The sequence below is a fragment of the Colletotrichum lupini genome, chromosome 1 (assembly GCF_023278565.1).
Source record: "Colletotrichum lupini chromosome 1, complete sequence".
NCBI lineage: Eukaryota > Fungi > Ascomycota > Sordariomycetes > Glomerellales > Glomerellaceae > Colletotrichum > Colletotrichum lupini.
Window position 1 is genome coordinate 838,414 of NC_064672.1, and position 22,562 is coordinate 860,975.

A 22,562-nucleotide genomic window follows, 5' to 3' on the forward strand; every position below is an offset into this window, starting at 1 on the left:
GCGAAATAGCTACGATCTGTAAGACTTTTTTTTGGACGCTGTTGTGAAATTGTGCCATGTATCGGACGCGAACCCAACGCAAAGATATCCGGCCTCGGAGAAGGGAAATCGAAAGGGAAAAAAGGCGAAGACATGGTCCATATAGACCTCCTCCACCGCGATTGGGTTCTCCCTGTCCCAAGGTCCCCGGATCAGCATTCCGCTGTGTGTACTGAATAAGATCTGGAACGATCCCACTCAATGATGACCCGCGATCTCGGGTTCTGGTTCCCCATAGACCCAGGCCCACGATCTTGGAATGTGACTCTGCGATGTGACTGTAAGTGTTAGTCCTACGGATACACCGTAACGCCCCCCCCCCCTCTGGCATCAGACCCACGCCTCTAAAGGTAGTTTGGTGAAGGTTCACGTCTCATTACGGCTCCGTGACTGCGTGAAATGCCCATTATTCATTCATGACGAGCCTTTATATGCACTCTCGGGTATGAACCCTTCATTACCCATACTTGGTGCCTAAAAGCAGCTCATCCCACCTAGATACATACTCATCCGACGGTGATCCAGAAAACCCCAGATCCAAAAGGTATACCGCACGCTGAGCCTCCCATAGGAACATGTGCACATTGCAGGGAATCCTTAATTCAAATCAGTCCACTTGGGGAAACCCATCGTTAGCTCATCTGTCAATAGACGTCATCTTCATGAACTTAAGTCACACTACTCACGTTTTCTGGGGCGGTCGTAAGTTCCTCATAAGACTGCAAAATCTCAAATCCCATCGCCATGACATGTTCGTAAGCGTCGTCTTGCACCTGCGCACATGAGATCGTCAGTAAAGTCCCAACACGCAGGAAATCATATCAGATGGTGAGGAGGGTGACAAAAGCTTACCCAGCTAAGCACCGTCTTGGCCGACTTGTGCGCCTTATTCTGCCGGACGCCCATCAAAGTAAGCCCCTGAAGTACAAGCGTATCCTGCGGTCCGGGATGAATCACGGGCGCCAAAACGCCACCGATGCCCTCGTCGACGGCAGAAAGCAAGGGCGGGATATACGTCGACAGCGGACTCCCCGGCCGACAGATAATGATCGTTCCTAGCAGCGCGTCGCCCGCGCCCTTTGCCCTCACGATGCCGCACGCTTTCGTCTCCTGCAGCGCTGACCGGTACAGCTCCAGCACCTCGGGGTTGGCGTTGGCAGCCACGTGACCTAGCACGCTCTCGGCGTTGTCGAGGCCGTGGATGAGGTCGAAGCTGAGGTTGGCGCGCTGGATGCTCTGCAGCAGGCCCTCGGGGATCGCCCAGCCGCTCAGGTCGTGGATGGCGAGGTTCGTGAGGCGCTTCGGGAATTGTACGTCCCAACCGTTGTTGGCGAACCAGCTCTTGACGCCACCGCCCTCGTCGATAGGGATGCCAAGGAAGACGCCCGGAAAGGAAGTTCCCAGCTGGATCTTCTTCACGGCCCGCTGGTTGTGGGTCAGGAGGTGCCGCAGCGCTCGCCTGTGGAGGGACCGGCCGACGGAGACGTTACGCTTGGTGGGGTCCACGAAGATGGCGCCGAGGATGCCGATGCCGTCTACAAAATACGTCGCAGCGAAGCCGTACAGGGCGTGTGTGCTGCTGTTCCGGACGACAAAGTGCGCCTCCTCGACGTTTGGCTTCGAGAGCTCGAAGCACGCGGCCGGCATCGACTCCAGATGGCCCAGGTCGACGGTGTTGGCGCGGGCGACGGCCTTTGTGAGCTCCTCGAGGCCGTGGGCGTCGCGGCGGCGGTCGTACTCCTCCACGATCCAGTGCTGGCGCGACTTGAGCACCTTTTTGCTCTTTCGTAGTGTCCCTGGAAGAGTTCCCTTTGGTACAATGTGCCCGCAGAGAGCGCGTACTAACGCGTGCATCGCGGTTTCTGTAAAGTCGAAGGTGCAGATGTATGTACCGATGGACTTATCCATGGCAAAGTCGTACGGAGAGCTTACGGCCACGACGATGACAGATTTCTTCTGGCCACGGGTTCGTAGCATGGAACACATCATCTCGACGTGTTTCGTGAAGCCGGCTTGGTACAGGTTTCTGTTGGCGTCCGCGGTGATGATGATGATGCAGGATGCTCTATGAATGAGATTTTCATGGACTTGATGTCAATCGAGTTAGCCCGCCCACATCATTCGTCGTCTTGAAGGGCTACGTACCTGGCCTGACTCCATTCGCAGTGTAGCTGGTATGGAGGAGCTTTCCGTGACGGGACCGAGCTAGAGAGCGTCCAAATTCCCTAAAGACACCCTCCCCACTCATGATGGCACCCTTTTCGCGGTGTAGCCAAGTATCGTGTGGTGTAGGAGCAAGCCTCTGGGCATCCTTCGCTTGAAGGATACTCTTGGTCAAGCTTGACGCTGGTAGTGGTTTCACTAATGGTGTGAGAAGGAGCAGCTCTTCTTCTTGGTGCATCGACTCGGATAGGGGTAACAGCTTTTCCTTGTCTCGAATGACCGTGATGGAATCGTCGTATGATTTCCTCGCTAAAGCCATATGTGAGGGATGCAACTTGGACAAGAGTGATATGCCTGGTGGGTTAAGTGCTGTCTGCCAAGATGTGCAAGTGTCCTTGAGTCGTAGCACGCGGTTCAGAGACGTGTAGATCCGTTCCTTGGTGAAGATGCCGTTCTCGACACCCAGCTTGAGCCCCTTGATAGCTTCAAGCTGGACGTCATAGGCTCGGCAAAGAAGTACCAAGTCACATCCAGCCTCCACGGCCATAACAACTCCATTCTGCACACCGAGCTCGTGGGTCAGAGACTCCATTTCGAGACATTCTGAGATGGCGACACCGTCAAAACCAAGTTCCTCTCGAAGAAGATCGTCCACAACTTGATTGGATAAGCACGCGTGGGATACGTTCATGGAGGGGTTGGAGATGCCACAACCTCCCACGAACATGGCATCAAGCTTGCCCGTTGCTATTGCGTTCCGGAAAGGCACGAGAGCACTCAGACTGAGCTCTTCCAAAGTCTGTGTGATGATGGGAACGTCCAAGCTGGATCCCAAGAAGTCAAGGTTTCCATAGGACGGGAAATGCTTCCCACAACTTGCGAGACCGGCATCGCGAATGCCGTTGATGGCGGCGATGCCGTACTGAGAGACCTCCTGAGGGTCATCGCCGGTGGCACGTACTCCGATAGGTTGATACCTAGCATTCGAGAGGACATCCAACACCGGGCCAAGCATGAAGTTGATGCCGCAGGCGCCGACCTCGGTAGCAGTAGCTTTTGACACTTCGTAGGCTAGTTCGACCCGGCCTGTGGCGGCGATGCCCATGGCACTGGGGAACTGGCACACATAGTCCTCGTCGAAGAGACTGTTGACACCGCCATTCTCTTGGTCAAGGGCAATGAGCAGTGGCTTGGGGTGGCCGGCCTTGTGTGCAATAGTCTGGAGTTCCTTGACTAACTTTGCCGTTTCTTGAGCAGCTAATCCATGGCATCAGCAAACAAAATCACGAACTGTCGATATCAACAGGACTGATCAACAGCGCAAAGGGTACCGACATTTGAGGTTCTTGGCAGTCAAGATGATAGTCCCTAGGTGATGATCTTCAATTAGAGAACGGATCTGGGGCGTCACCTCGGTGCCATCCCAGCCCATGATGAGCATCTGGCCAATGGCCCTACACGGCGCAACAGCGTGGACATGTCAGCAAGGAGCGAATCGGAAAGGAGCTAGGCGACTGGCATCATTGTGTTGGCCCTACTTCCAGATGCGATGCCGTAAATGGAACGAGATAAAGGAACAAGACAAGGGCCCATGTGCGCAATTCGGCCATGAGATGAGGTGGAGGGCGGGTCGAGTCTGAAGGGAAGGAGAATATACTGCGTAGGTAAGGAACAGATGAACGTACCAATCGAGATCCTGCCATAGTGGGTCGAGCTCCTTGACTTGCCCCATAGCTAGTGGTCTGCGGCTCGTCACGTTTTGCCGCGCATAGTACCTCTCGAGATGGCGTGGTTTGAACGGGGGGAGGTGGTGTTGGCGTTGGCGGGTGTTGTTGTGGTGGTGGTGGTGGCGGCGACCGTTCTCCGAGGTTGACGTTGACTTTGAAGTTGACGTTGGTTCCCGGTTGCTGGACGGATGTGACCCGGAGCCGTCGCGCGGGACGAAGGAAGAGGAGAAGGAAGACGCGGCGGGCTGGGAGTGGGACGCCATGGGCGGCGGGAGCGGTAGGCTGCTGCACCAGCCACGACCGACAATCATTGGCTGGGGAGGAGAGCGGAAGGAGGGTGGGAAAGAAGACTGATTGGCTGATAGGAGCCGTGTCCGTCTTTGCCCGCACTTTGCCCGACCGGGGAAAGGACGTTTCTTATCGCGATAAAGAGGGTGGGGCGCCGCCCGTACCGGATCCACCCACTTTTTCGGAGGTGGGACGTGTGTTTGGTGTGGGGTACGTACCCAAAGACCAAAGCTCCATTGCCAATGTTAGCGTCTGTCTCTCTCTGATCTTCGGCCTTGACAACGGAACGTTACATGGAGCCTCACCACGTCAAACCTTCTTTTCTTTCCCTTCCGTTGCCCCGTCTAGACCGAGTCTGTCACTCCTCTGTCTCTTTGGGCCCTCTCCGGCTCCCGCACATGCAACGCTCGTTGCTTTTGGGGATTGTCTTCTCCAAACGTGAATGTCAACGGCCCCAAAGGTCCCCCCGTCCCTGACACAATGTGTGGGGCCCGGGTAACTTCGTACCCCTCCGATTCTGGAACCTGGGAAGCAGATGGTGAATGATGATGCGTTGCAACTTGCGCCGTGTGCTTGGGTGCTTTGCAGTGAAACAAGACCTCCCAGAAACGAATCGTCCCTACCATGTGGACCAGCCGTTGGTCAAGTACTTTTCTCTGACTCGGAGGGCACATGGCAGTGCAACCGGCACCGGTGCCATCGGCCTCTTATTGCGTATCTCTTGATCTTCGACCCCTCCATGGACCAAACCCCACCAAAAGGCACGTTTGATGCCATTGCCAAACACAGACACACCTATCCGTAGGCGTACACACACACTCGTGACCCAAATTTCCGTCCTATCTCATACCACCATGTGTGATGCCTATCTAGCTGCAACTGTGAGGGGCCATGACGATGTGTCCAATACTTTGGACGACCATGAGACTTTCCACGTAGGCCGGGCCATGCCGGTCCCCCCCAATGGTGAATTCGCCGCCGCCGGTCTCCAGCAAAAGTAAGCAAGCGCACCTGGCTGTTGCTGGTGAATATTACTCGAATCAGTCCTTCGAAGCCGCTCTGTTTCGCATTTTCTTTTGTTCATGGCGTCGTTACTGAAGTGCAACCCAAAGTCAACCCTCCACCAATCCGGAAGCACCTAAACCTCAACTTCAACCTCATCCCTCACCACCCAGTCTAAGATACACACATACCTACACGAACACGTACAACACCCCATAATGCCCATCGCCATCCCAAAGACGCCAAAGAATGGCATCACGAAATTCACAAACTGCCGTCTCGTAAAGGGCGACGCTCTCGTATCAGAAGACATCTGGGTCAGCTCCGTCACGGGCAAGATCATCCACAGCCAGGCCGCCTTCTTCGACGACCTCTGCCTCCCGGATGAGACCATCAACTTGGGCGGCCGCATCGTGTCGGCCGGCATGATTGACTGCCAGCTCAACGGCGCCTTCGGCTTCAACTTTTCCACGCTGCTCGAGGACATGACGCAATACGGCAAAAAGGTCCGGGAGTTGAACAGGAAACTCGTGTCTACGGGCGTTACGTCCTACGTTCCGACACTCACTAGCCAAAAGCCAGAGCTCTATCAGGGGGTGAGTGAGACATCATCCACATGATAATTGACATGGATGCTAAGTGCTTTAAATATGCAGGCCTTGCCGTATCTTGGAGCATCAGGAGGTTTACAAGCAGCCCACGACGGAGCCGAATCGCTCGGCGCGCATGTCGAGGGCCCGTTCCTGAACCCCACCAAGAACGGCATTCACAACGTCGACGTCCTGCAGCAGGCAGAGACCTTTGACGACCTGGTCCGATGCTACGGCGCCGACAACATCGAGCCCAGCGCGGCCAACGGCGGCGTCATCCCGATTAAGATGATCACGGCGGCGCCGGAGCGGGGCAACATGACCAAGATTATCCCCGAGCTGCGGGAACGGGGCATCATCTACTCCATCGGCCACTCGGAGGCGACGTACGAGGACGCGTCGGCCGCCGTGGCAGCGGGTGCGACGATGATTACGCACTTGTTCAACGCCATGCGCCCCCTTCACCACCGCAACCCGGGCGTGTTTGGAGTGCTGGGGCTGGCGGAGAGCTTGGCGCGGCCGTATTTTGGTATCATCTCTGACGGTATCCATCTTCATCCGACGACGATCAAGATTGCGTTCAATGCGCATCCTGATGGATTTATTTTGGTGACGGACGCTATGCATATGATGGGCCTTGCCGATGGGTCGTATCAGTGGGTCAATGGACAAGATGTGAATAACATCATCAAGGTTGGCTCTACGCTGTTGCTGGAGGGCACCGATACGATTGCTGGAAGGTGAGAGAGACACATGAATGGTTCGAGGCGACGTCTTTGACAGATACGGAACTAACAGCTCGATAGTGCCGTCACACTGATGGAATGCGTCAACAACTTCCTTCGGTGGTCTGGTACAGGGATTCCCAAGGCATTGAAGGCCGTCACGGCAACGCCCGCGGCGATGCTCGGTCTTCAAGGCGTCAAGGGGTCATTGGAAGACGGGGCGGATGCCGACTTGGTCATCTTCTCTGAAGAGACCAGAGAGGGCGCCACGCAGTTGGTGGTAGACGAGGTTTGGAAGTCTGGGGCGTTGGTGTCGAGCAGAAAGGACGATCAATCGCCGATTACGCCGTAGAAAGGCGAATTGTAGGGAAACACACGAGCCAAGAATCTGGAGATACGTACGAATACAGGGAAGAAAGATGGCAAGAGAAGAGAGAAGGACAGGGTCGAGCCCTACAATAGACTGTATACTCATAGAGCTGCCATCCGAACTTGAGGGTGTAAGTGGATGCGCAGATAAAGTTTCCAAGATGGCTGGGGATGGTTACTGGTAACACCAAGTGCCTTATTGGGTAGGGTAGAGGGGGCTTCGCTTAGTCCTCGCCAGAGTTTGGTTGATTGTGTGCTAGAGGATGGTTGCACAACACCCAAGTAAATTAGTTAGACGCCGATGTTCGGCCATAAATTACAAGATTTCCTAATGATGATAAACGAGGTTGATTGTCGGTTGATGAGTGAGAGAAACAATAGAGTGCTTCTGTACAGTGACAAGAACTGTGTTGCGGGAACCATCGGCCCATTGAATTACTCGCTTACGGTACAGTACAGAGTGCGTAACAGCCCGCAGAGGCATCCTTGAAGCTCCCCGCATCTTGGTGCCGTGACTTTAATTCCCTGCCTCCACAGTGCGATAACAGCCAGCCAATGACGGTACACGGGTGTTCTGATAGGGGTGGACACTGCGCAGGTGCTCTCCTTCCCTCTTTCTCGCGCGCCTCGACTCCACGCCTTCTCTCTCTCCAGAAGCCGAAGCCTTGGAGAGAGCCCTCCGCTTTTGTATTTCCCATTGACACTCGTTAATGTAGGCCACCAGCGCCAACCACCCCCACGTCCCTTGACTTGTTTGTCTTTGTCCCAGTGGTCGCGGGGAATCCTTTTGCTCGAATCGACAGAGCTCTTTTTTCTAGAAACTCTCCATCCGGCAGTACTCGACACTACCTTGGACCAGGGCAGCGAAACCCCCAGACAACCTCCCCCACCCGGCCAGGCGTACGTAGCTGCGCGCATCGTCGGCACGGCGCTCGCTACACAAGTCCTACTACCATGCTATGGCTGCGTTCCATTCATTGTCGTCCGGCGCGACGCCCGGCGACGGCATGAGCCTCAATAGCGCCGTGGTCGATGGTATAGACTCTTCCATTTTTGACGATTCACTGCTGTAAGTGCTCTTCCCGTCCTCATTCGGCACTTGGCGAGGCTGGTAAGACGCAGCGAAGTCAGCTCCTCCCGTCTCGCCGGCACCCGATCACAACCATGAGACGAAAGCCAATTTGGCTAACACACGTCTCGCCTCCTCTCCTGCAGAGATACTGTCAATGGCACTTTCCCCACGTTACCCTTCACGCCCACCTACGGCTTCGAAGACTTCTCCGCCACAGGCTTCGAAGACCCCTTTGCATACTCAAATCGCCAATACGAAGCACCACCCGCTCCCGAAGACTTCAACCAAGACTCGCCCACGCAGGAGCTAGATAATAAGTTGCTCGGCTTTTCGGCCCCGACGCTGAAGGCGACGCTCTTGGACGGTACGGGCCAACATGTAGAACCCAGCATGACGGCCGAGCTGTACGGCATGTTCTTCGTCGCCGAGGACGTCTTTGGCGCCGAGAACAGCGGCCGGCCCCTCGAGCTGACGTGCTACCGGCGAAACCTGTGGCAGTGCTCTGGCCAGGTAACCATACCGCGACACATTACCCACGTGGTGGACGAGCAGGGCCGACAGATGCCCATATTCGAGCTGTCTGCCTCCATAACCGCCATCGAGTCCATCGAGGGCAAGGTCACAGAAATCATATCAATACCCTGGAAGAGCGCGCATCCCATAGGCGCCGAAGAACCAAAGTCCAACGGCGGACCGCCCAACATTGTCTTGGACCTGGCCAACGGGCAAGAGGTGGACGCAAACCGGATTTCCCTGCCGTTATCGTGGAAGAGGCTACAGTTCAAGCACGCAACGGCGAATAACGGACGGAGGAAGGGCCTTCAGCAACACTACATTGTGGAAATCAGCTTGGTCGGCAAGCTACAGTCGGGTGAATACATCAAGATTGCCGAAACCCACTCCGGCCCCGTCATCGTCAGAGGCCGCAGCCCGAGGAATTTCGACAGCCGGAAGGACATTCCCCTGACAGGTGGAGATAAGAAGGTTGGCGGGAGGAGCAACAGCGACGCTACCGCTGCGACGCCTCAGAAGGAGAATGGCGGCAACAGTGGCATTCCTACGCCGATACCCAAATATCAAAATGTTGGAAACGTCCAACAACCAGCAGACTGGGCGCCGCCGCAACTATATCGTGAGTCGAGCGGGGGTCAGCCGCCAGCCAAGAAGCTCGCCATGTCACCGGGGATCAACAGACCACCCATACCGGCATGGTCTACAGAACCCTCGAGAAGCCTGGGCAGGGCATCGGCATCCATCTCGGCTCCGCGCGGTGCCATTTCCGGCCCGATCAACCTATCGCTTTCAGAAGATGAGAGGAGTCCGAATAGGTCAAATTCGGACGTGCAGAGCCCGCAGTTCACCAAATCGACGGCGGCTGCGGGCCACAACCCGAGCCAGAGTCCCAAGGAAGAGGACGATCTACTATACGAATACTTTCCGCTTAGCGTCGACGACTGGTAAGGAACTTTCGAGTTCGGTAGCACTGCACGTGCTAACATGTCAAACAGGATGCCGCCAGTCGAGGCAATCTATCGCCCCCACGTAGTCCACCACACCATTGTACCGCCGGAAATCAAGGCACAGCAGCTCCGGAGCAAGGCAAAGAGATACTTCACCGCCGAATCGTAGGGTTTTATATATGGGAGCATATCTGATACGAATTGACGAAAGCCGCATTTGTGTTCGTTCTTTTTGTTTTTACCCATTCCTCTGTTTGGTTTCCTCCGTTTTTGGTTGTGTATTATACGGTATTTATTACATGGAACTGCCATTCTACCGGGACGGCAGAGAATGGTTGGGGAGAGGGGCGGGCGGTTAAATGGCAAATTAGGTCTGATGCGGTTATACCCGAGTTGTAGGTGACAGAGACTCAAATACAGAACGATGATTATAGTCGGTCCAGCTTCTTTTCTCAAGGTCGAGTTTCCGTTCGTCGTGTTGCGTGCAATACAGTATTTAACACATCACGACTCCCAAGGATGCTGTACAGTACGATACTGTACGAAAGTTTCTCGAAATATTTTTTCTTTCATTCTCAATTCTTCAAGTTTCTGAGTCCAACAAGAAGACGAGCCCTGCTCTTTCTCAGATCCCTAATGCGCCATCCGAGTGGACGTCAACCCCCATCTCAGGAGTTGTTTACTTCCTTATACAAAAGTTTCCCCTTTCCATACTACCAAAGTCATAAATCCAAGTCCCATGAAGTGTTTTATCTTTTTTTGCCTTCCCTTTATTTGGCCGTAGTCTACTATGCTACATTCTGTTTAGGCCTTCTCCATACTAAAAAAACAACCTTCTCCTTTCCTACCGCCATGCGTCTTTAAATGGCATCTAGCGAGTGTAAAAAGACATCAATATGCTTACAAAAATCTCAGATTGAACAGAAAAGAAAAGAGAGACGAAAGAAGAGGAGCTGATCTCCGTCTTTCTCAAGCACCAACGGCATTAACCTTCGACATCATCTGCTGCTCCGGATTCGGCGTCAGCCGCCTCGCGAGCGCAGGCTCAGGGATCCTCGACGCCATACGATCGGGAACCAGCTCCGGCGTAGCAGACCTACTGACCGAGGACGTCTGCTGCTTCTCCGGGTTCGGCGTCAACCGCCCCGTGACCGCGGCAGGGACCCCCGGAATCCGCTCCGCCATCCGGTCCGTCACCAAATCGGGCGTCACGGCGCGGAGCTGCTGCTCCGAGGGGGTCTTTGTGCGGGAGGCCATGCTCTCGAAGACGAGCTCGATGTCCGGGGACGTGGAACGCGAGCGGACTGGGTACTCCGTCGCCGGGGAGGCGCGGAGCAGGCGCGAGGTTGTGGGCTGCGGGTGGAGGATGGTGGGCGTGTCGACCTCGTCGATGCGGGTTATTGGGATCGGGGGAGGGGATGGGCCGGTGCGGATTTTGGAGGGGAGGATTTGTTCGAAGCCTTGTTCGCGGGCCACTTTTTCGATGGACTTGAAGTACTGGGATATTGTGTTAGCCATCCAGATTTCCCTCTTTGGTTTCCTTGGAGTCTTACCTTGACCGTCTTGACTTGCAGCTCGAGCGTCGCATCCTCATCTACGACTATCATGGGGTGAGGGTGCAGCTGCAGACTCGACAGCGTCCACATGTGGTTCACGCCCTGCTCGATACACCTCTGCAGCGCAAGCGCCTTCTTCGCGCCCAAGATAATCGCCACGACCTCGCGCGCCTCAAGCACGGTCTGGACGCCGACGGTGAGGGCTAGGCGCGGGACCTGGTCGACGTCGTTGCCGAAGAAGCGCGAGTTGGCGAGGATGGTGTCGTAGGCGAGCGTCTTGACGCGGGTGCGGGAGGCGAGGGAGGAACCCGGTTCGTTGAAGGCGATGTGGCCGTCCTCGCCGATGCCCGCGAGGAAGAGATCAATGCCACCGACGGCCTTGATTTTGGACTCGTAGGCGACGCACTCTGCTTCGAGGTTCGGGTTTTGGCCGTTGAGGATGTTTACGTTTTGGGGGTGGATGTTTACGTGGGAGAAGAGGTGCTTCCACATGAAGGAGTGGTATGATTCTGGGTGGTCGCGGGGGATGCCGACGTATTCGTCCTGGGGTTGTGTTAGATGAGGCCCATGGAGGTATCATTGTTGTGATGAGATATCCACGTACCATGTTGAAGGTGATGACATTTTCAAAAGAGATCTATGAGTACACATATTGTTAGTGACCAAGACGCTTGATGATGATGTTAGTTGAGAGACGCGGTCCTACCTCTCCAGCCTTGTACTTCTGAACAAGGATCTTGTATACACCGAGGGGACTGCTTCCCGTGGGCAAGCCAAGGACGAAGGGATGCGCCGGGGTAGGGTTGAAGTGCTTGATGCGGTCAACGACGTAGTTGGCTACGTAGGCGCTGGCGGCCTCGGCATCGTCGCGGATAATCAGCCTCATCGTGGGGGTGGATGTGTTTATACGGATATGGAAAGGTACAACGATGCGGTATGATACGAGGAGGTATAAGGTATAGGGCAGAGATGGATACAAGGGCAAGATGGTAGTAGGACACTCTCGGGTATCTTCAGCTTCCGTATTGTGAGAACAGAGAGGAAAGATAGATACGAAGGGGGGGCAAGATGAAAGGTGCCTCTGCTTATGAGGGAGCAATTACACCCAGGTGGACAGACCAAAAAGTCTTTGCGGTTCGCCCACGCCCCTCCTTCGAGGGGGTTCTCCCCTCCCCGGGGCCCGTCTCGTCGCAAGAAGCCTGACATCACAGACTTTTGCGGCAACAAGCCCCAAAGTATGCTGATGATTTTCCCACCTCAACCCCGTTTGTGTGGTGGAGGGGGATGGAACGTCACTGCTATCGGCCATGTTTGAGGAACAGAGTCCCACCACCAACCGGGCCGGCGGGGAGGGAACAAATTGTAGTGTACATCACATTATCAACGTTGCCCGTGACAGGTTTTTTTTTTATCGGCCGAGTTTCTCTTTCCAAAGGGATTGGATGTCGAAGCGCTCTCGACTCATGAACAGCGGAGATGGTGTACCAACAGATCATGGTTTTGACGTGATCATCAGCGCGGTTCTACGAATGAGAATTAGGCTGATGAGGAGTCTGGTGATGAGCAGTACCTTTTGTGATCGTCTTGTTGCAGGCAGGCCGTATTTCCTCAGATAGCATATCGTCATTCACGATTTAGACTCGAGTTGAGCCGAGCTTCCCCGGGTTTGCCGGGCCAGGGTCGGGCATGTTCCTGTTTTCCCAGGCGGGGCGATGGTGGTGTTAAAGGAGCCATGTGGTCGGGTTCAATGACTCCCCAGCACCTAGCATGAGGAGGGGCCCAAGCTTGGAATAGCTGCTTTCTGAAGCTTCTACTGTGTGGATGTTTCGATACCGGCGCGCACGGGGTGGCGATGGTGGTTGCTTGTCGTTGACACGGCCGGCGTCCGTGAACTCGGGTCTCCCCTCCTTGGCTCTTTGGGGGCCCTGGACTTTCTGCGACCCAGCGGCTGACGATTGATTGCATGTCACTGCATGCCAGCAGGGGTGGACGGATGGCCTAGTGTACGTCTGGAGGATGCTGTGCTTTGCATGCAACTGATACGTGGGGACTGAAGCGAGCGATCTAACGTAACGGGCATGGTTGCCGCCGGCCGGCTACTTTAGTGTAGACTGCTCATGATACATAAGGTATAGAAGGACGGATACATAATCGATGGGACCGCTCGTGCGGTATCGTAGATGGTTCAAGCTTGAAAGGTAAGCGGCGGCCTAATTGTTGGTTAATTAATCCTGTACGGAATTGCCTTGAAATGTGGTGCTGTGGTGGAGGCCTCGGCATTGATGATGAGGATCGGTCCATTTGATGAGACAAGAGGCCGGTTGAGATTGATAGAGGCAACCATGCAGGGCCGGCAGAGGAGAACGTGTCAGTGCAACGGCGCGGCTGGTATCGTCAAAGATGGAAGCTTGATGGTAAGGTTGTGTATGGAGTACCCATCATGGAGTCGTGGAGCGTTGGAGGTGTTGGTTGTTGCATGTAACTTTGGTAGTGGATCTTGACAATTTGGACAAGGTGAGAGAGTGGGGGGATCGACCCTTCCTTGGGCTCCGAAAGCGCCGGAGTCGCTGTCCGTTTTCATCTGATCTTGGTCAGCCACACCACACCGTCCACTAAACACACTCACAGCTTTCGCAACTATCAAAAAGCAACGTTACAGCTGGAGGGGGCAATTCTCCTCCTCCATCCCATCTTGCTCATTAGTTACTGTGCAGTAATGTCCACAGTCAACAAGCTCAACCACAATTGTCAGACAGTGCCCGTCGCGTCTTGTCTAGCAGACACCTATCTAGCTTTAGTGCTTAGCTTAAGCTCAGTGAGAGGTCCATTGAGCTACCAATTCCTGGCGTCTGCCAGCGAGTCCCAATGCTTCGGCTCAGCATTTCGTCTCTCCTGGTTTAGGTTGCTTCTATCCAAGTGCCACCTGTGGCTGTTGTCTCAGGCTCACAGCGTACCTATAGGCTCTGAGAAGTCTCTATCCTTTCCCTGCTATACGGTACTCTTTCATCGTTGCATGCGCTCATCTCTCATCTACCGGTTAAGCTTAGGTTCCATTCCTCTCATACTCACCCTCTCTTGTCTCTCTCACGCATCCTCTCACTCTATCCCCTGCAATCCCCAATAAACCTTCTCAACCAACTACGAGGCAACGCGGGCACTTACCCCTTCCCGCGTCCATCCATCCATCAACACAAGCTTTCGGCCCCCAAGTGAAGGAAGTGGGTTGGAGCATCGAGCCTGGACTGAGCTAGAGCAGATAAACCAGCCCTTAGGATTACCTCGTGTCGCCCCATCGCCTGTGCGACGTTGAAGACAACCTAGAAGACAATCCTCGCTCATTCCCGCTTCTCACCTTGCCCGCTCACTCACTACCTTGCCTCTAATCCAAGACACCAAGACACCGACCGGTCTTCTGTTCAGTGACTTATTGGTTGCTGGCCGGTGTCGCCATCGCTCTTCTCTCTCCCGACTACCCCCTCCCCACTTCGTCGTTGTTGTTCATCCACTGTCGTTCTTGTTGGATACGACGTCTCTGGGCTTCCACCGCCAACCCGAGCAGTAGAGCGAGGGGAGGGGACCGGCAGGTTCCATTCTCTGTTGTTCTGCCCTCCGTGCGGTGCGCCAGTCACCCTCTCGGGTTGTGCCTGTCGATCCGCTACCTGTCCGTCTACCGTTCCGCCGTGGAGTTCGTTCAAACGTTCGATCAGACATCTTTGCAACCCTCCACTACCTTACCTCTCTCACTCTTCCTCGTTCTTTCTCTCTCTCACTCTTACCATCTCACTCGCTTCACTCCATCTCAACGGCCTGTCTCCGGGGGACATGGCTCGTGCCCGATTCCGTTTATTTACAATCCGATACCTCGTCAGCTAGATGATCCGGCACCCGATTGTGACTTTCTCCGTTTCATAAACAAAAGTCTCTTAATGTCATGCAGCCATATTCACCTCCCACCATGGCCACGTTTCCAAAGTCTTTCCTGGCCGCCGTCGTCAAGCAGCTACTCCGGGGCAAATCGCTGATCCAAGCCCTCCTAGCCTTCTGGCTCACGCCACAAACCGTCTCAGGGAAACCGACAACTTCAAAGGTGGATTGTTGCAGCACATCGGGAACAACGACGCCCTCAGGCCAAAGTATCGAGGAATACCTAAAGGAGGCCGAGCACCTCCTCCTGGGGCCCTTGCTGGACAATGATGGCCTTCTCGAGTTATCCAACGCCCTAAAGGCGCAGTTCAGAGACAAGTTGCAGACGAGCATGGCCTGCATGCTCCCCTCGTACAACCACCAGCTCCCCGGCGGGCACGAGGTCGGTCAGTACCTGGCGGTGGACGTGGGGGGATCGACGCTGCGTATCGCGCTGGTCGAGCTGCGGGGTCGTGACGCCGTGGGCCGGGAGAGCGAGATTGTGCGGATGAGTTCGTTCAAGATCGACAACGACATTAGGAACTTGGAGGGCATGGCCTTCTTCGACTGGATGGCCGAGAGGATATGGGACATGGTGTCACAGGACGGCCAGGACCCTTCACGGCCCATGCCCATGGCCCTGGCATGGAGCTTTCCCATTGAGTAAGTTCAGTCCTCGTTGCTAGGGAACGATTTAATTCAACCAGGCGAGAACTAATCATCTTCACAAAAGGCAAACGTCACTAAAAGGCGGCCGCATCCACGGCATGGGCAAGGGCTTCCTCGCCGCCGAAGGCCTCATGGGCCAAGACCTCGGCGAGGTCATCGAGACCGCCTGCGCAGCTAGGGGCCTGAGGGGCACCCGGCTGCGCGTCATCCTCAACGACGGCGGCGCCACCCTGCTCTCCCAAGCCTACGTCCACCCGGCCACCCGCTTCGGCCTCATCCTCGGCACCGGCGTCAACATCGCCGCCTACCTCCCCGTCTCGCTGATCGGCAAGCCGAAATTCGGGGACCGCCCGCGGGAGTGGTGGAGCGAGGCGCGCGACGTCATCGTCAACACGGAGCTCGGCATGTTTGGCGGCGGGGGCGTCCTCAGCGTCACGCGCTGGGACGGGCTGTTGAAGCAGGGGCACCCGAGGCCCGATTTCCAGCCCTTGGAGCAGATGGTGAGCGGGTACTATCTCGGCGAGGTGGTGCGGTTTGCGTTGATTGAGGCGGTTCGGACGACGGGGGTATTTGGCGGCGTGGTACCCAAGTCTCTTGATGAGCCGTACTCTTTGAAGTCCGAGACGATATCTACTATTGAAGGGTAAGCTTGACTTCCTCACACCCCCCCTTTTTGACGAATACTTTGCTGACCATAATGACAGAGATACGTCACCATCACTCTCATCATCCATCGACCTCTTCATCGCCCAACATCCCTCATCTCACACCCCCACGCCATCAGACCTCGCCGCCCTCCGCAGCCTAGCCTCCTTCGTCTCAAGGAGGTCAGCCGCCATCATCGCAGCGTGCTTACATGCCGTATGGTCCCTCCGTCTCGAGTCTCTAGCCGAAGAAAAGGAGGCCAACGCAAACCGGACGGCGTCGACGAACCAGGAACCCGCAGAGGGCGAGGACGCGGACCTTCTTCACCAGAGAATAGAAAAGGAAACATCCCTGCCCCGAACGATGGTAGCCTACAACGGCAGCGTCATCGAGTGCTACCCGGGCTATCTGGCAATGTGCCAGTCGTACGTCGACGCGCTGGTCAACGGGGGCGACAGGAGCGTCGAGCTCGTGCCGGCGAAGGAGAGCTCGCTGCTGGGGGCCGGCGTCGCGCTGGCGAGGGCTTGTGATGGGACTGCGTAAAGGGGGCGAGGTTTTCCCTCACTGGGCGTCACATAACCCTCGAGAGTGTGTGGACTGAGAAATGGGAGGATAGAGATGATTTTGCACTTTTGAGTGGCATAATTTCTGACAACATGCATGGCAAGGAGTAAAAACATGGCTTTTTTTTTCTACAAAACGTATATAATCATAAAGCATTGCAATCAGCTCAGCAGGCTCATCGTTGATGAGAATTTTCATCTCATAATTTGAATTTTTGGGGGGTATCATCACTTCATTTCCCGTCTCTCTATGGCTCTGAGCAGACGCATCTCAGAAAAGCCAATCTCTGCACATCGGCACACGCCTTACTCCTCGTCGTCATCATCAACAATTTCCTCCACCTTGCGCTTCTTCCTCCCTGCTGAACGGTCCCCCTCCCGCTTGACCACCCGCGGCTCGTCACCATCTCCGTTCCCGTCCGACTCTTCACCCTCTCGCTCTTCCTCCTCCTCCTCCCGACGGCGTTGCTGCTCCAGAGCCCGCTTCATCTTGCGCAGGATAACTGGATCGTCAAAGAAGTCGTTGAGAGCGATTTCCTATGGTATTCTGCGTTAGTGACTGAAAGGCATTTCCTAAAAATTGGGAGGGCACGTCTTCATCGAGACTTGAAAAACAAGACGTACCTTGGAACAACCAGCCACGGGACACTGCGCGCGATGACCCGGCGACCTACGCAGGAACTCTGTAATCGCCGCCTTTTCAAACGTGTGGCTGCACGCGCTGCTGCTGACGGGGTCCTTGAACAATTGCATGGACAGCGGACACCTGTACTCCCTGTTCTCTCCAGCAATAACGAGGTCGTCGTCGCTGTCGTCTGCCTCCGCACCCCCCGCAGCTGCCGCGGCTGATTCGCCATCACCACTGCCGCCTCTCCGGGATACGGTAGGCATGACGGGGTTTCCGGCATCGTCGAACCAACGCTTCGCATTGGGTAGGGAAACCTCAGCGTCGCCGTGCGCGGCATCGTGCCACAGCTTCTTGAAGGCGGCGTAGTCGTTATTGACGGCGTAGCGCTGGTAGGCCGTCATGCGCTCGTACTCTGTCAGCTTGTCGGCGCGCTGCTGGCGTAGTATGTCGATGACGGAGTACTCTGGCGGCGGCGGGAGCACGCTCTCGTCCGCTGCGTCGTTGTCGTCCTCATCTGCGTCGCCGCCGCGACCGTTGGCCTCCGCTCGTGTGCGCCCGCCGCGTTGGAGGGGCGCCTGCTCGGGGAGCGTCTGGAAGTAGTTGACCGTGTCCGCGAGCGCAGCCTTTTCGTCAAGGAGCTCCGTCTGCCTGTCAATCAGATCGCGCAGCGCAGCCTCGGCCTCGGCCGTCAGGCGGGGTACCTCGTCGTCCAGCGCGGCTGTATGTGCTTCAACGTCGAGCTCGCGCTGGGACTTTTCCTGGCTGTCGAGACTGTCCGTCTTGCTATCCGCACCCTGCGATTGCGACTCGGCGCGCTTTTCGGCGAAGCGGGCGAGGGCCTCGTGCCGCGTGCGGACGGCGTCGTTGATGCCGACAACGGAGAAACCGAGATGTCGTATCGAGGCTTTCAGGTGGTTTTCGTAGCGATGAACATCGCGGCTGTTGGAGAGATCTGCGATGGCGCGCTTCGCTTCCGCTGAGAGCGGGCAGGAGAGGGGTTCGTATTCTGGGAGGGGATTCTGGGGACCAGAGTCATCGTCTTCGTCGTCGGCGATACGTCTTTCTGGGCGGCGTTGGCCTCTGCGACTTAGTACGGGCATCTTTGTTCAGGGCGCTGGCTGGTCGATGTCGCTGCGTCTGCTTGTTCGAGTTGTAATTATGTATAGAGCGTTGGATATCGCCGTCAATGATCCGTGGTTGTGAACTTTGCAGGAGGGAAAGTTGAAAAGGTAGAAAATCCAAAAAAAAATAGTCTATCGAGACAGTGGGAGTATCCATTGATACTGTGTATTACTACCGTGTAATCGATATCGAGAATCGCCCGAGCAGCCAGCAAAGGCAGAAATAAAAAACAAATAGAGCGTTGGATGCGGACGGAGTGATTGCTTTCGTTGGTCGAACGTGGATTCTGAGCTTCACCAGCTTCAAGGATGGGAAATTTCGTGGAAGTGAAGTGGGAGACGCGATTGACGTGCTGTAGCGCGTCTGTGGGTTAAAGAGGTGCCCGGTACGTACCGTCCGGGGTTCCTTGATCGCGGGGGTAGTCCCTGCAGCACCAAGGTACACTTATACACTTCCAACCAACGTCGTCCATCTTCTGGGAAACTGGAACTTTCTTCCTTTCACTTTACTTCATGAGTATCTTAAGAAGCAAAAATTGCTACATTTATCGTTGAGGCAGTTTAGCCTGATATTCAGGCTCCCATGGTTCTTCGTGTTGCTCCTCTGTCGCGAATTCCCTCGGACGGTTTGAAAGCACCCGCAGCAATGAGGTGTAAGTACACCGTAATTAACTGATGGTCTGGCTTTATGTCGAAAGCGAGGAGAGCCCTTGAGAGAAAATCTTGTGAGGATGGTCTAGAAGGTCACCTTAATAGTCGTATATGAGTTTGACTATGACTTCCAAGCCTCCACACATTATAGAACGCTTTTGTTTTATCAGCTCATCAACACCAGTGACAGTAGCAATAAGCACTACGTACTCTTGAACCTTTCCTTTCAGAACCTCCACTAGGGTGCTGCTTCCACCGTACAAGATGGCAATCACCACACATTGTTGTGAATGTGCTCTTTACTTAGTGGAGGCAAATTCCTCGTCGAGATACTTACAGTCACCGCAAAGTGGGAGTCATATCCTGTCAACCTCTACTAGGCCGGTTTCATCTACTAAGTAACCCTTGCAGGTGATGTCCCAAGGCTTTGGATCATATGCTCTCATGTTAAAGTTCCTCTATTACAGGACCTTCCAAAGGGTTAGAACTCTCTCTTCTGTCTGGGGAAACCAGCTAGGTCACACTAAAGCCAGCAGGGCAGTCCAGCTCGTAGTGCGATACTCATAGTATCCTTCTTTGTAGCGCAGTAGATAGTTGAGAAGCATATTCCCAGGACTTCCAGTTGTCCGGGGAGAAGAGCTAGCAACATGACAGCCGGTGATGTGTGTTTTGGACTAAGGCAAGGCCATCAAGATCCTGAACATTCGAGGAATGACGCCACGCCTTTTGCGCTGTTCACCCTCTCGTGGCACAAGGAGCTACTTTGACCGAATATGCGCCCGCACAATACACGTAAGTCTTTAATATCTTACGCTCATATCTTCTGGGAGACCAAGACCAATGAGCCTTATCGAATGTGAGAGTTTGCTGCATCCCGCAAGTACTAGACAGAGTACCTCAGCTCATCGTAACGAAGTACAGTAACATCTGTAGACAAGACATATTGCTGTATTCCCTCTATTGTTGTTCTTATGTTTCACATTACCGTTCTCCAAGACCAGACAGAGTCAAAGACTTCGAGGCACAAAGGCTACTTACCGATAAGAAGTACCTCAAGATCTAAAACAATAGACAACAAATCAAGAACAGAATCATGAAACTGAAATAATAGTTTGAAAATGACAGCTCGTAGCCTTCCTATGGGATTCAGGAGGCGTAGGAATAGTAATCCCTTTCCTCAGACGTGCCTTCCGTTTGACAAAAGCCTAGCCCAGCAAGATTATCTCACCGAGGTTTAAACAGTCTTGACTCAGCACCTGGAACAGGATTCTGGCAATTGTCTCGACAGATTACTAAAGAGCACTTTACGGCTTTCTTGATGCCTCGCACTTGTTGGCGGCTCAGTGATTGAAAACGCATAAGCTATTTGGCTATGGTGACCACCGTGGATATCTGTCTGGAATCTTCACGGGACTTTGGAGGCTTCAGAGAATTCCTCAGGGCCTACTATCAAGTCAGGTTCGGTCGTCGTCTAAACGCCCCCGTCGTCACGCAGAACGTATGCATCTCCGAATACGATGCGCTGCGTGAGTAGTGGTGGTGAGCAGCGTACATCGCTATGGTATTTCGCCCTTTATTTTGATGCTTTGTGTACAGATTACGCTCAGTCTGAAGCCAATTGACACACTCCGATAGCATACTTCTCACAAACGTTCTTAAGTCAATTTTACTTATATCCAAGTTTCACAGACTACTTTATCTCAAGAGAGGCTAATCTAAGTTTCGCAGCATCGCATCCATGGTCAGTGAAAGATAGGAGATACTAGTTAATTCCAAAAAAAAAAAACGATCTAGCTACAAAGACCTTAGCATGTCATAGTCTATGAAAAATCGCGTACCCCGCGTCAATGATGTCTTATAAAAACAAACTCACTTCGACCGCGAACCTCCCAAAATCGATCATTCAAGTCAAAAAAAAAAGCAAGGCGGAACCAGCACCATACACTGATCTAGCTAGAAGAATACTGGGCATAGAGCCACGAGTCGTAGAGCGAATACTCTTTCTTTAGGGAGAAGAGACTGAACCTGCTACATCAAGGAGCTTCAAGTCAACTCTGAGTCCTTGGAAACGATGTCGAATCGAATAGCCACTTACCCCCCACAGTGTATAAGAAAGTCTTTCAGTCAAGATTATCAAGACCGAACTTGCCATTGCTTCTCAAAAGCTTTATCCCTGTACAACTTCATCCAGAGATGAGACACATACCGAGACCCATCACATATAGGTTTTGAAGTTATGTAGACTCGAACTGCCAAGCGAACAACACCTTCCTACTAAACCTTACACAACGATTCCTCCATATAAAACATCCCCCTTCCCCCGCCCCCAATAACCCCTTCTCACATTGTCAAGGTAGCCCTCCTAAGCACACCCCCTCCACCTACTCACCGGTAGCCCAGCACCAAGACTGGGGACACGGTCGAGAAGGATATATATCTATATATATCACGAAGTGGGTAGCCCATGTACATCATCAAAGCCAACCGCCGTCAACCCACCCCCTATATCGCCTGTCAACAGTCACACAGCCCCCCCAAGTACGGAAACCTCAAGCCTGCAAGACATCGTCAGCTACCTGCCGGCAAACGGGGACTCGTCCACCCCCTCCTCGCTCTGAGGTCTCCCGTCTCTCGGCAAGGCGACGGCGATCGATGGCCTTTTCGAGGCAACTTCTCTCTCTTTCTCTTCTCTTTGTCCCTCCCACTCATGCCCATTTACATGCTTATCTCGGTTATACGTTGATCAGAACACACCGAGTGTTCAGCGATCTGAAATGTCCCCAAGAAGGGTGACGCTGGAGATGGAGTCAACCATCGACTTCGAGCCTCGAGCTCCTCACGCTCAGTACCTACCCGACGACAGCAAAGATCCAGTCCAGAGGAACGACACCCCGAGAACTCCTCCCACCGCCCCACGAAACGAAAAAACCATCTCCGTCTTCTATTTCCGTCCTCACCGGGGAAGGAAAGAAAGAAGGCGAGAGAAGGAAGCGGAGCCCGCGCGGGGGGGGAAGTAGGCTAGATGCCGGTGCCGGGCTTGGGGTGCTGGGTCATTGGGAGATAGTGCAATCCCCGTGTAGACGAAGTCAACCATCTCCGAAGGGACACTCCACACCCGTCAAAACGGTCCTCAGGTCCAGTCCCAGTAGATAGGTGGATGCCCTCTTCCCCCGATGACGAGGACCCGGGTCTCTCGAGGCAGGCTAAGATGAAGGTCAGCTGTGCATAAGATTCATAATCCAAGTGTGCTGGCCATTGTGTCCAAGCAGCGAGGTTGAGATGGTGATATATATATACGCCTTATATACCGACTTACACAACATGGAAGCCTGCACAACTTCCCGCCCCACCCCACCACCCTCAGAATTACACAAACCTAGAACCTTCATTT

The 22,562-nt window shown here is 54.3% G+C and overlaps 8 protein-coding genes across 8 annotated transcripts; 4 read left to right on the forward strand and 4 right to left on the reverse strand.

Moving 5' to 3' along the window:
* Window positions 1–237: 237 nt before the first annotated feature.
* On the reverse strand, window positions 238–4,240 carry CLUP02_00269 (glycosyl hydrolase family 3 N terminal domain-containing protein; the record flags this gene model as incomplete). Its single annotated transcript, XM_049279321.1, has 6 exons — window positions 238–306; window positions 726–812; window positions 892–2,126; window positions 2,185–3,459; window positions 3,538–3,656; window positions 3,888–4,240. 6 exons carry the CDS (start codon window positions 4,238–4,240, stop codon window positions 238–240), a joined length of 3,138 nt encoding a protein of 1,045 aa, XP_049135278.1.
* Window positions 4,241–5,071: 831 nt separating this feature from the next.
* Window positions 5,072–6,886, forward strand: CLUP02_00270 (N-acetylglucosamine-6-phosphate deacetylase; the record flags this gene model as incomplete). The annotated part of the gene is made up of 4 exons (XM_049279322.1): window positions 5,072–5,152; window positions 5,393–5,815; window positions 5,876–6,549; window positions 6,616–6,886. 4 exons carry the CDS (start codon window positions 5,072–5,074, stop codon window positions 6,884–6,886), a joined length of 1,449 nt encoding a protein of 482 aa, XP_049135279.1.
* A 976-nt stretch (window positions 6,887–7,862) lies between these two features.
* CLUP02_00271 (NDT80/PhoG like DNA-binding protein) lies at window positions 7,863–9,604 on the forward strand (the record flags this gene model as incomplete). Its single annotated transcript, XM_049279323.1, has 3 exons — window positions 7,863–7,972; window positions 8,119–9,432; window positions 9,484–9,604. 3 exons carry the CDS (start codon window positions 7,863–7,865, stop codon window positions 9,602–9,604), a joined length of 1,545 nt encoding a protein of 514 aa, XP_049135280.1.
* Window positions 9,605–10,404: 800 nt separating this feature from the next.
* Window positions 10,405–11,877, reverse strand: CLUP02_00272 (glucosamine-6-phosphate isomerase; the record flags this gene model as incomplete). Its single annotated transcript, XM_049279324.1, has 4 exons — window positions 10,405–10,932; window positions 10,989–11,534; window positions 11,596–11,628; window positions 11,698–11,877. The coding sequence occupies 4 exons, from the start codon at window positions 11,875–11,877 to the stop codon at window positions 10,405–10,407; spliced, it is 1,287 nt and encodes a 428-aa protein (XP_049135281.1).
* Window positions 11,878–12,712: 835 nt separating this feature from the next.
* On the reverse strand, window positions 12,713–14,702 carry CLUP02_00273 (uncharacterized protein; the record flags this gene model as incomplete). The annotated part of the gene is made up of 11 exons (XM_049279325.1): window positions 12,713–13,010; window positions 13,092–13,201; window positions 13,229–13,398; window positions 13,427–13,558; window positions 13,618–13,682; window positions 13,746–13,775; window positions 13,828–13,914; window positions 14,061–14,092; window positions 14,154–14,287; window positions 14,357–14,425; window positions 14,498–14,702. 11 exons carry the CDS (start codon window positions 14,700–14,702, stop codon window positions 12,713–12,715), a joined length of 1,332 nt encoding a protein of 443 aa, XP_049135282.1.
* A 220-nt stretch (window positions 14,703–14,922) lies between these two features.
* On the forward strand, window positions 14,923–16,751 carry CLUP02_00274 (hexokinase; the record flags this gene model as incomplete). Its single annotated transcript, XM_049279326.1, has 3 exons — window positions 14,923–15,557; window positions 15,628–16,206; window positions 16,268–16,751. 3 exons carry the CDS (start codon window positions 14,923–14,925, stop codon window positions 16,749–16,751), a joined length of 1,698 nt encoding a protein of 565 aa, XP_049135283.1.
* A 326-nt stretch (window positions 16,752–17,077) lies between these two features.
* On the reverse strand, window positions 17,078–18,499 carry CLUP02_00275 (uncharacterized protein; the record flags this gene model as incomplete). The annotated part of the gene is made up of 2 exons (XM_049279327.1): window positions 17,078–17,308; window positions 17,396–18,499. 2 exons carry the CDS (start codon window positions 18,497–18,499, stop codon window positions 17,078–17,080), a joined length of 1,335 nt encoding a protein of 444 aa, XP_049135284.1.
* A 1,383-nt stretch (window positions 18,500–19,882) lies between these two features.
* CLUP02_00276 (uncharacterized protein) lies at window positions 19,883–20,215 on the forward strand (the record flags this gene model as incomplete). Its single annotated transcript, XM_049279328.1, has 2 exons — window positions 19,883–19,963; window positions 20,105–20,215. The coding sequence occupies 2 exons, from the start codon at window positions 19,883–19,885 to the stop codon at window positions 20,213–20,215; spliced, it is 192 nt and encodes a 63-aa protein (XP_049135285.1).
* Between the last annotated feature and the right edge of the window lie 2,347 nt (window positions 20,216–22,562).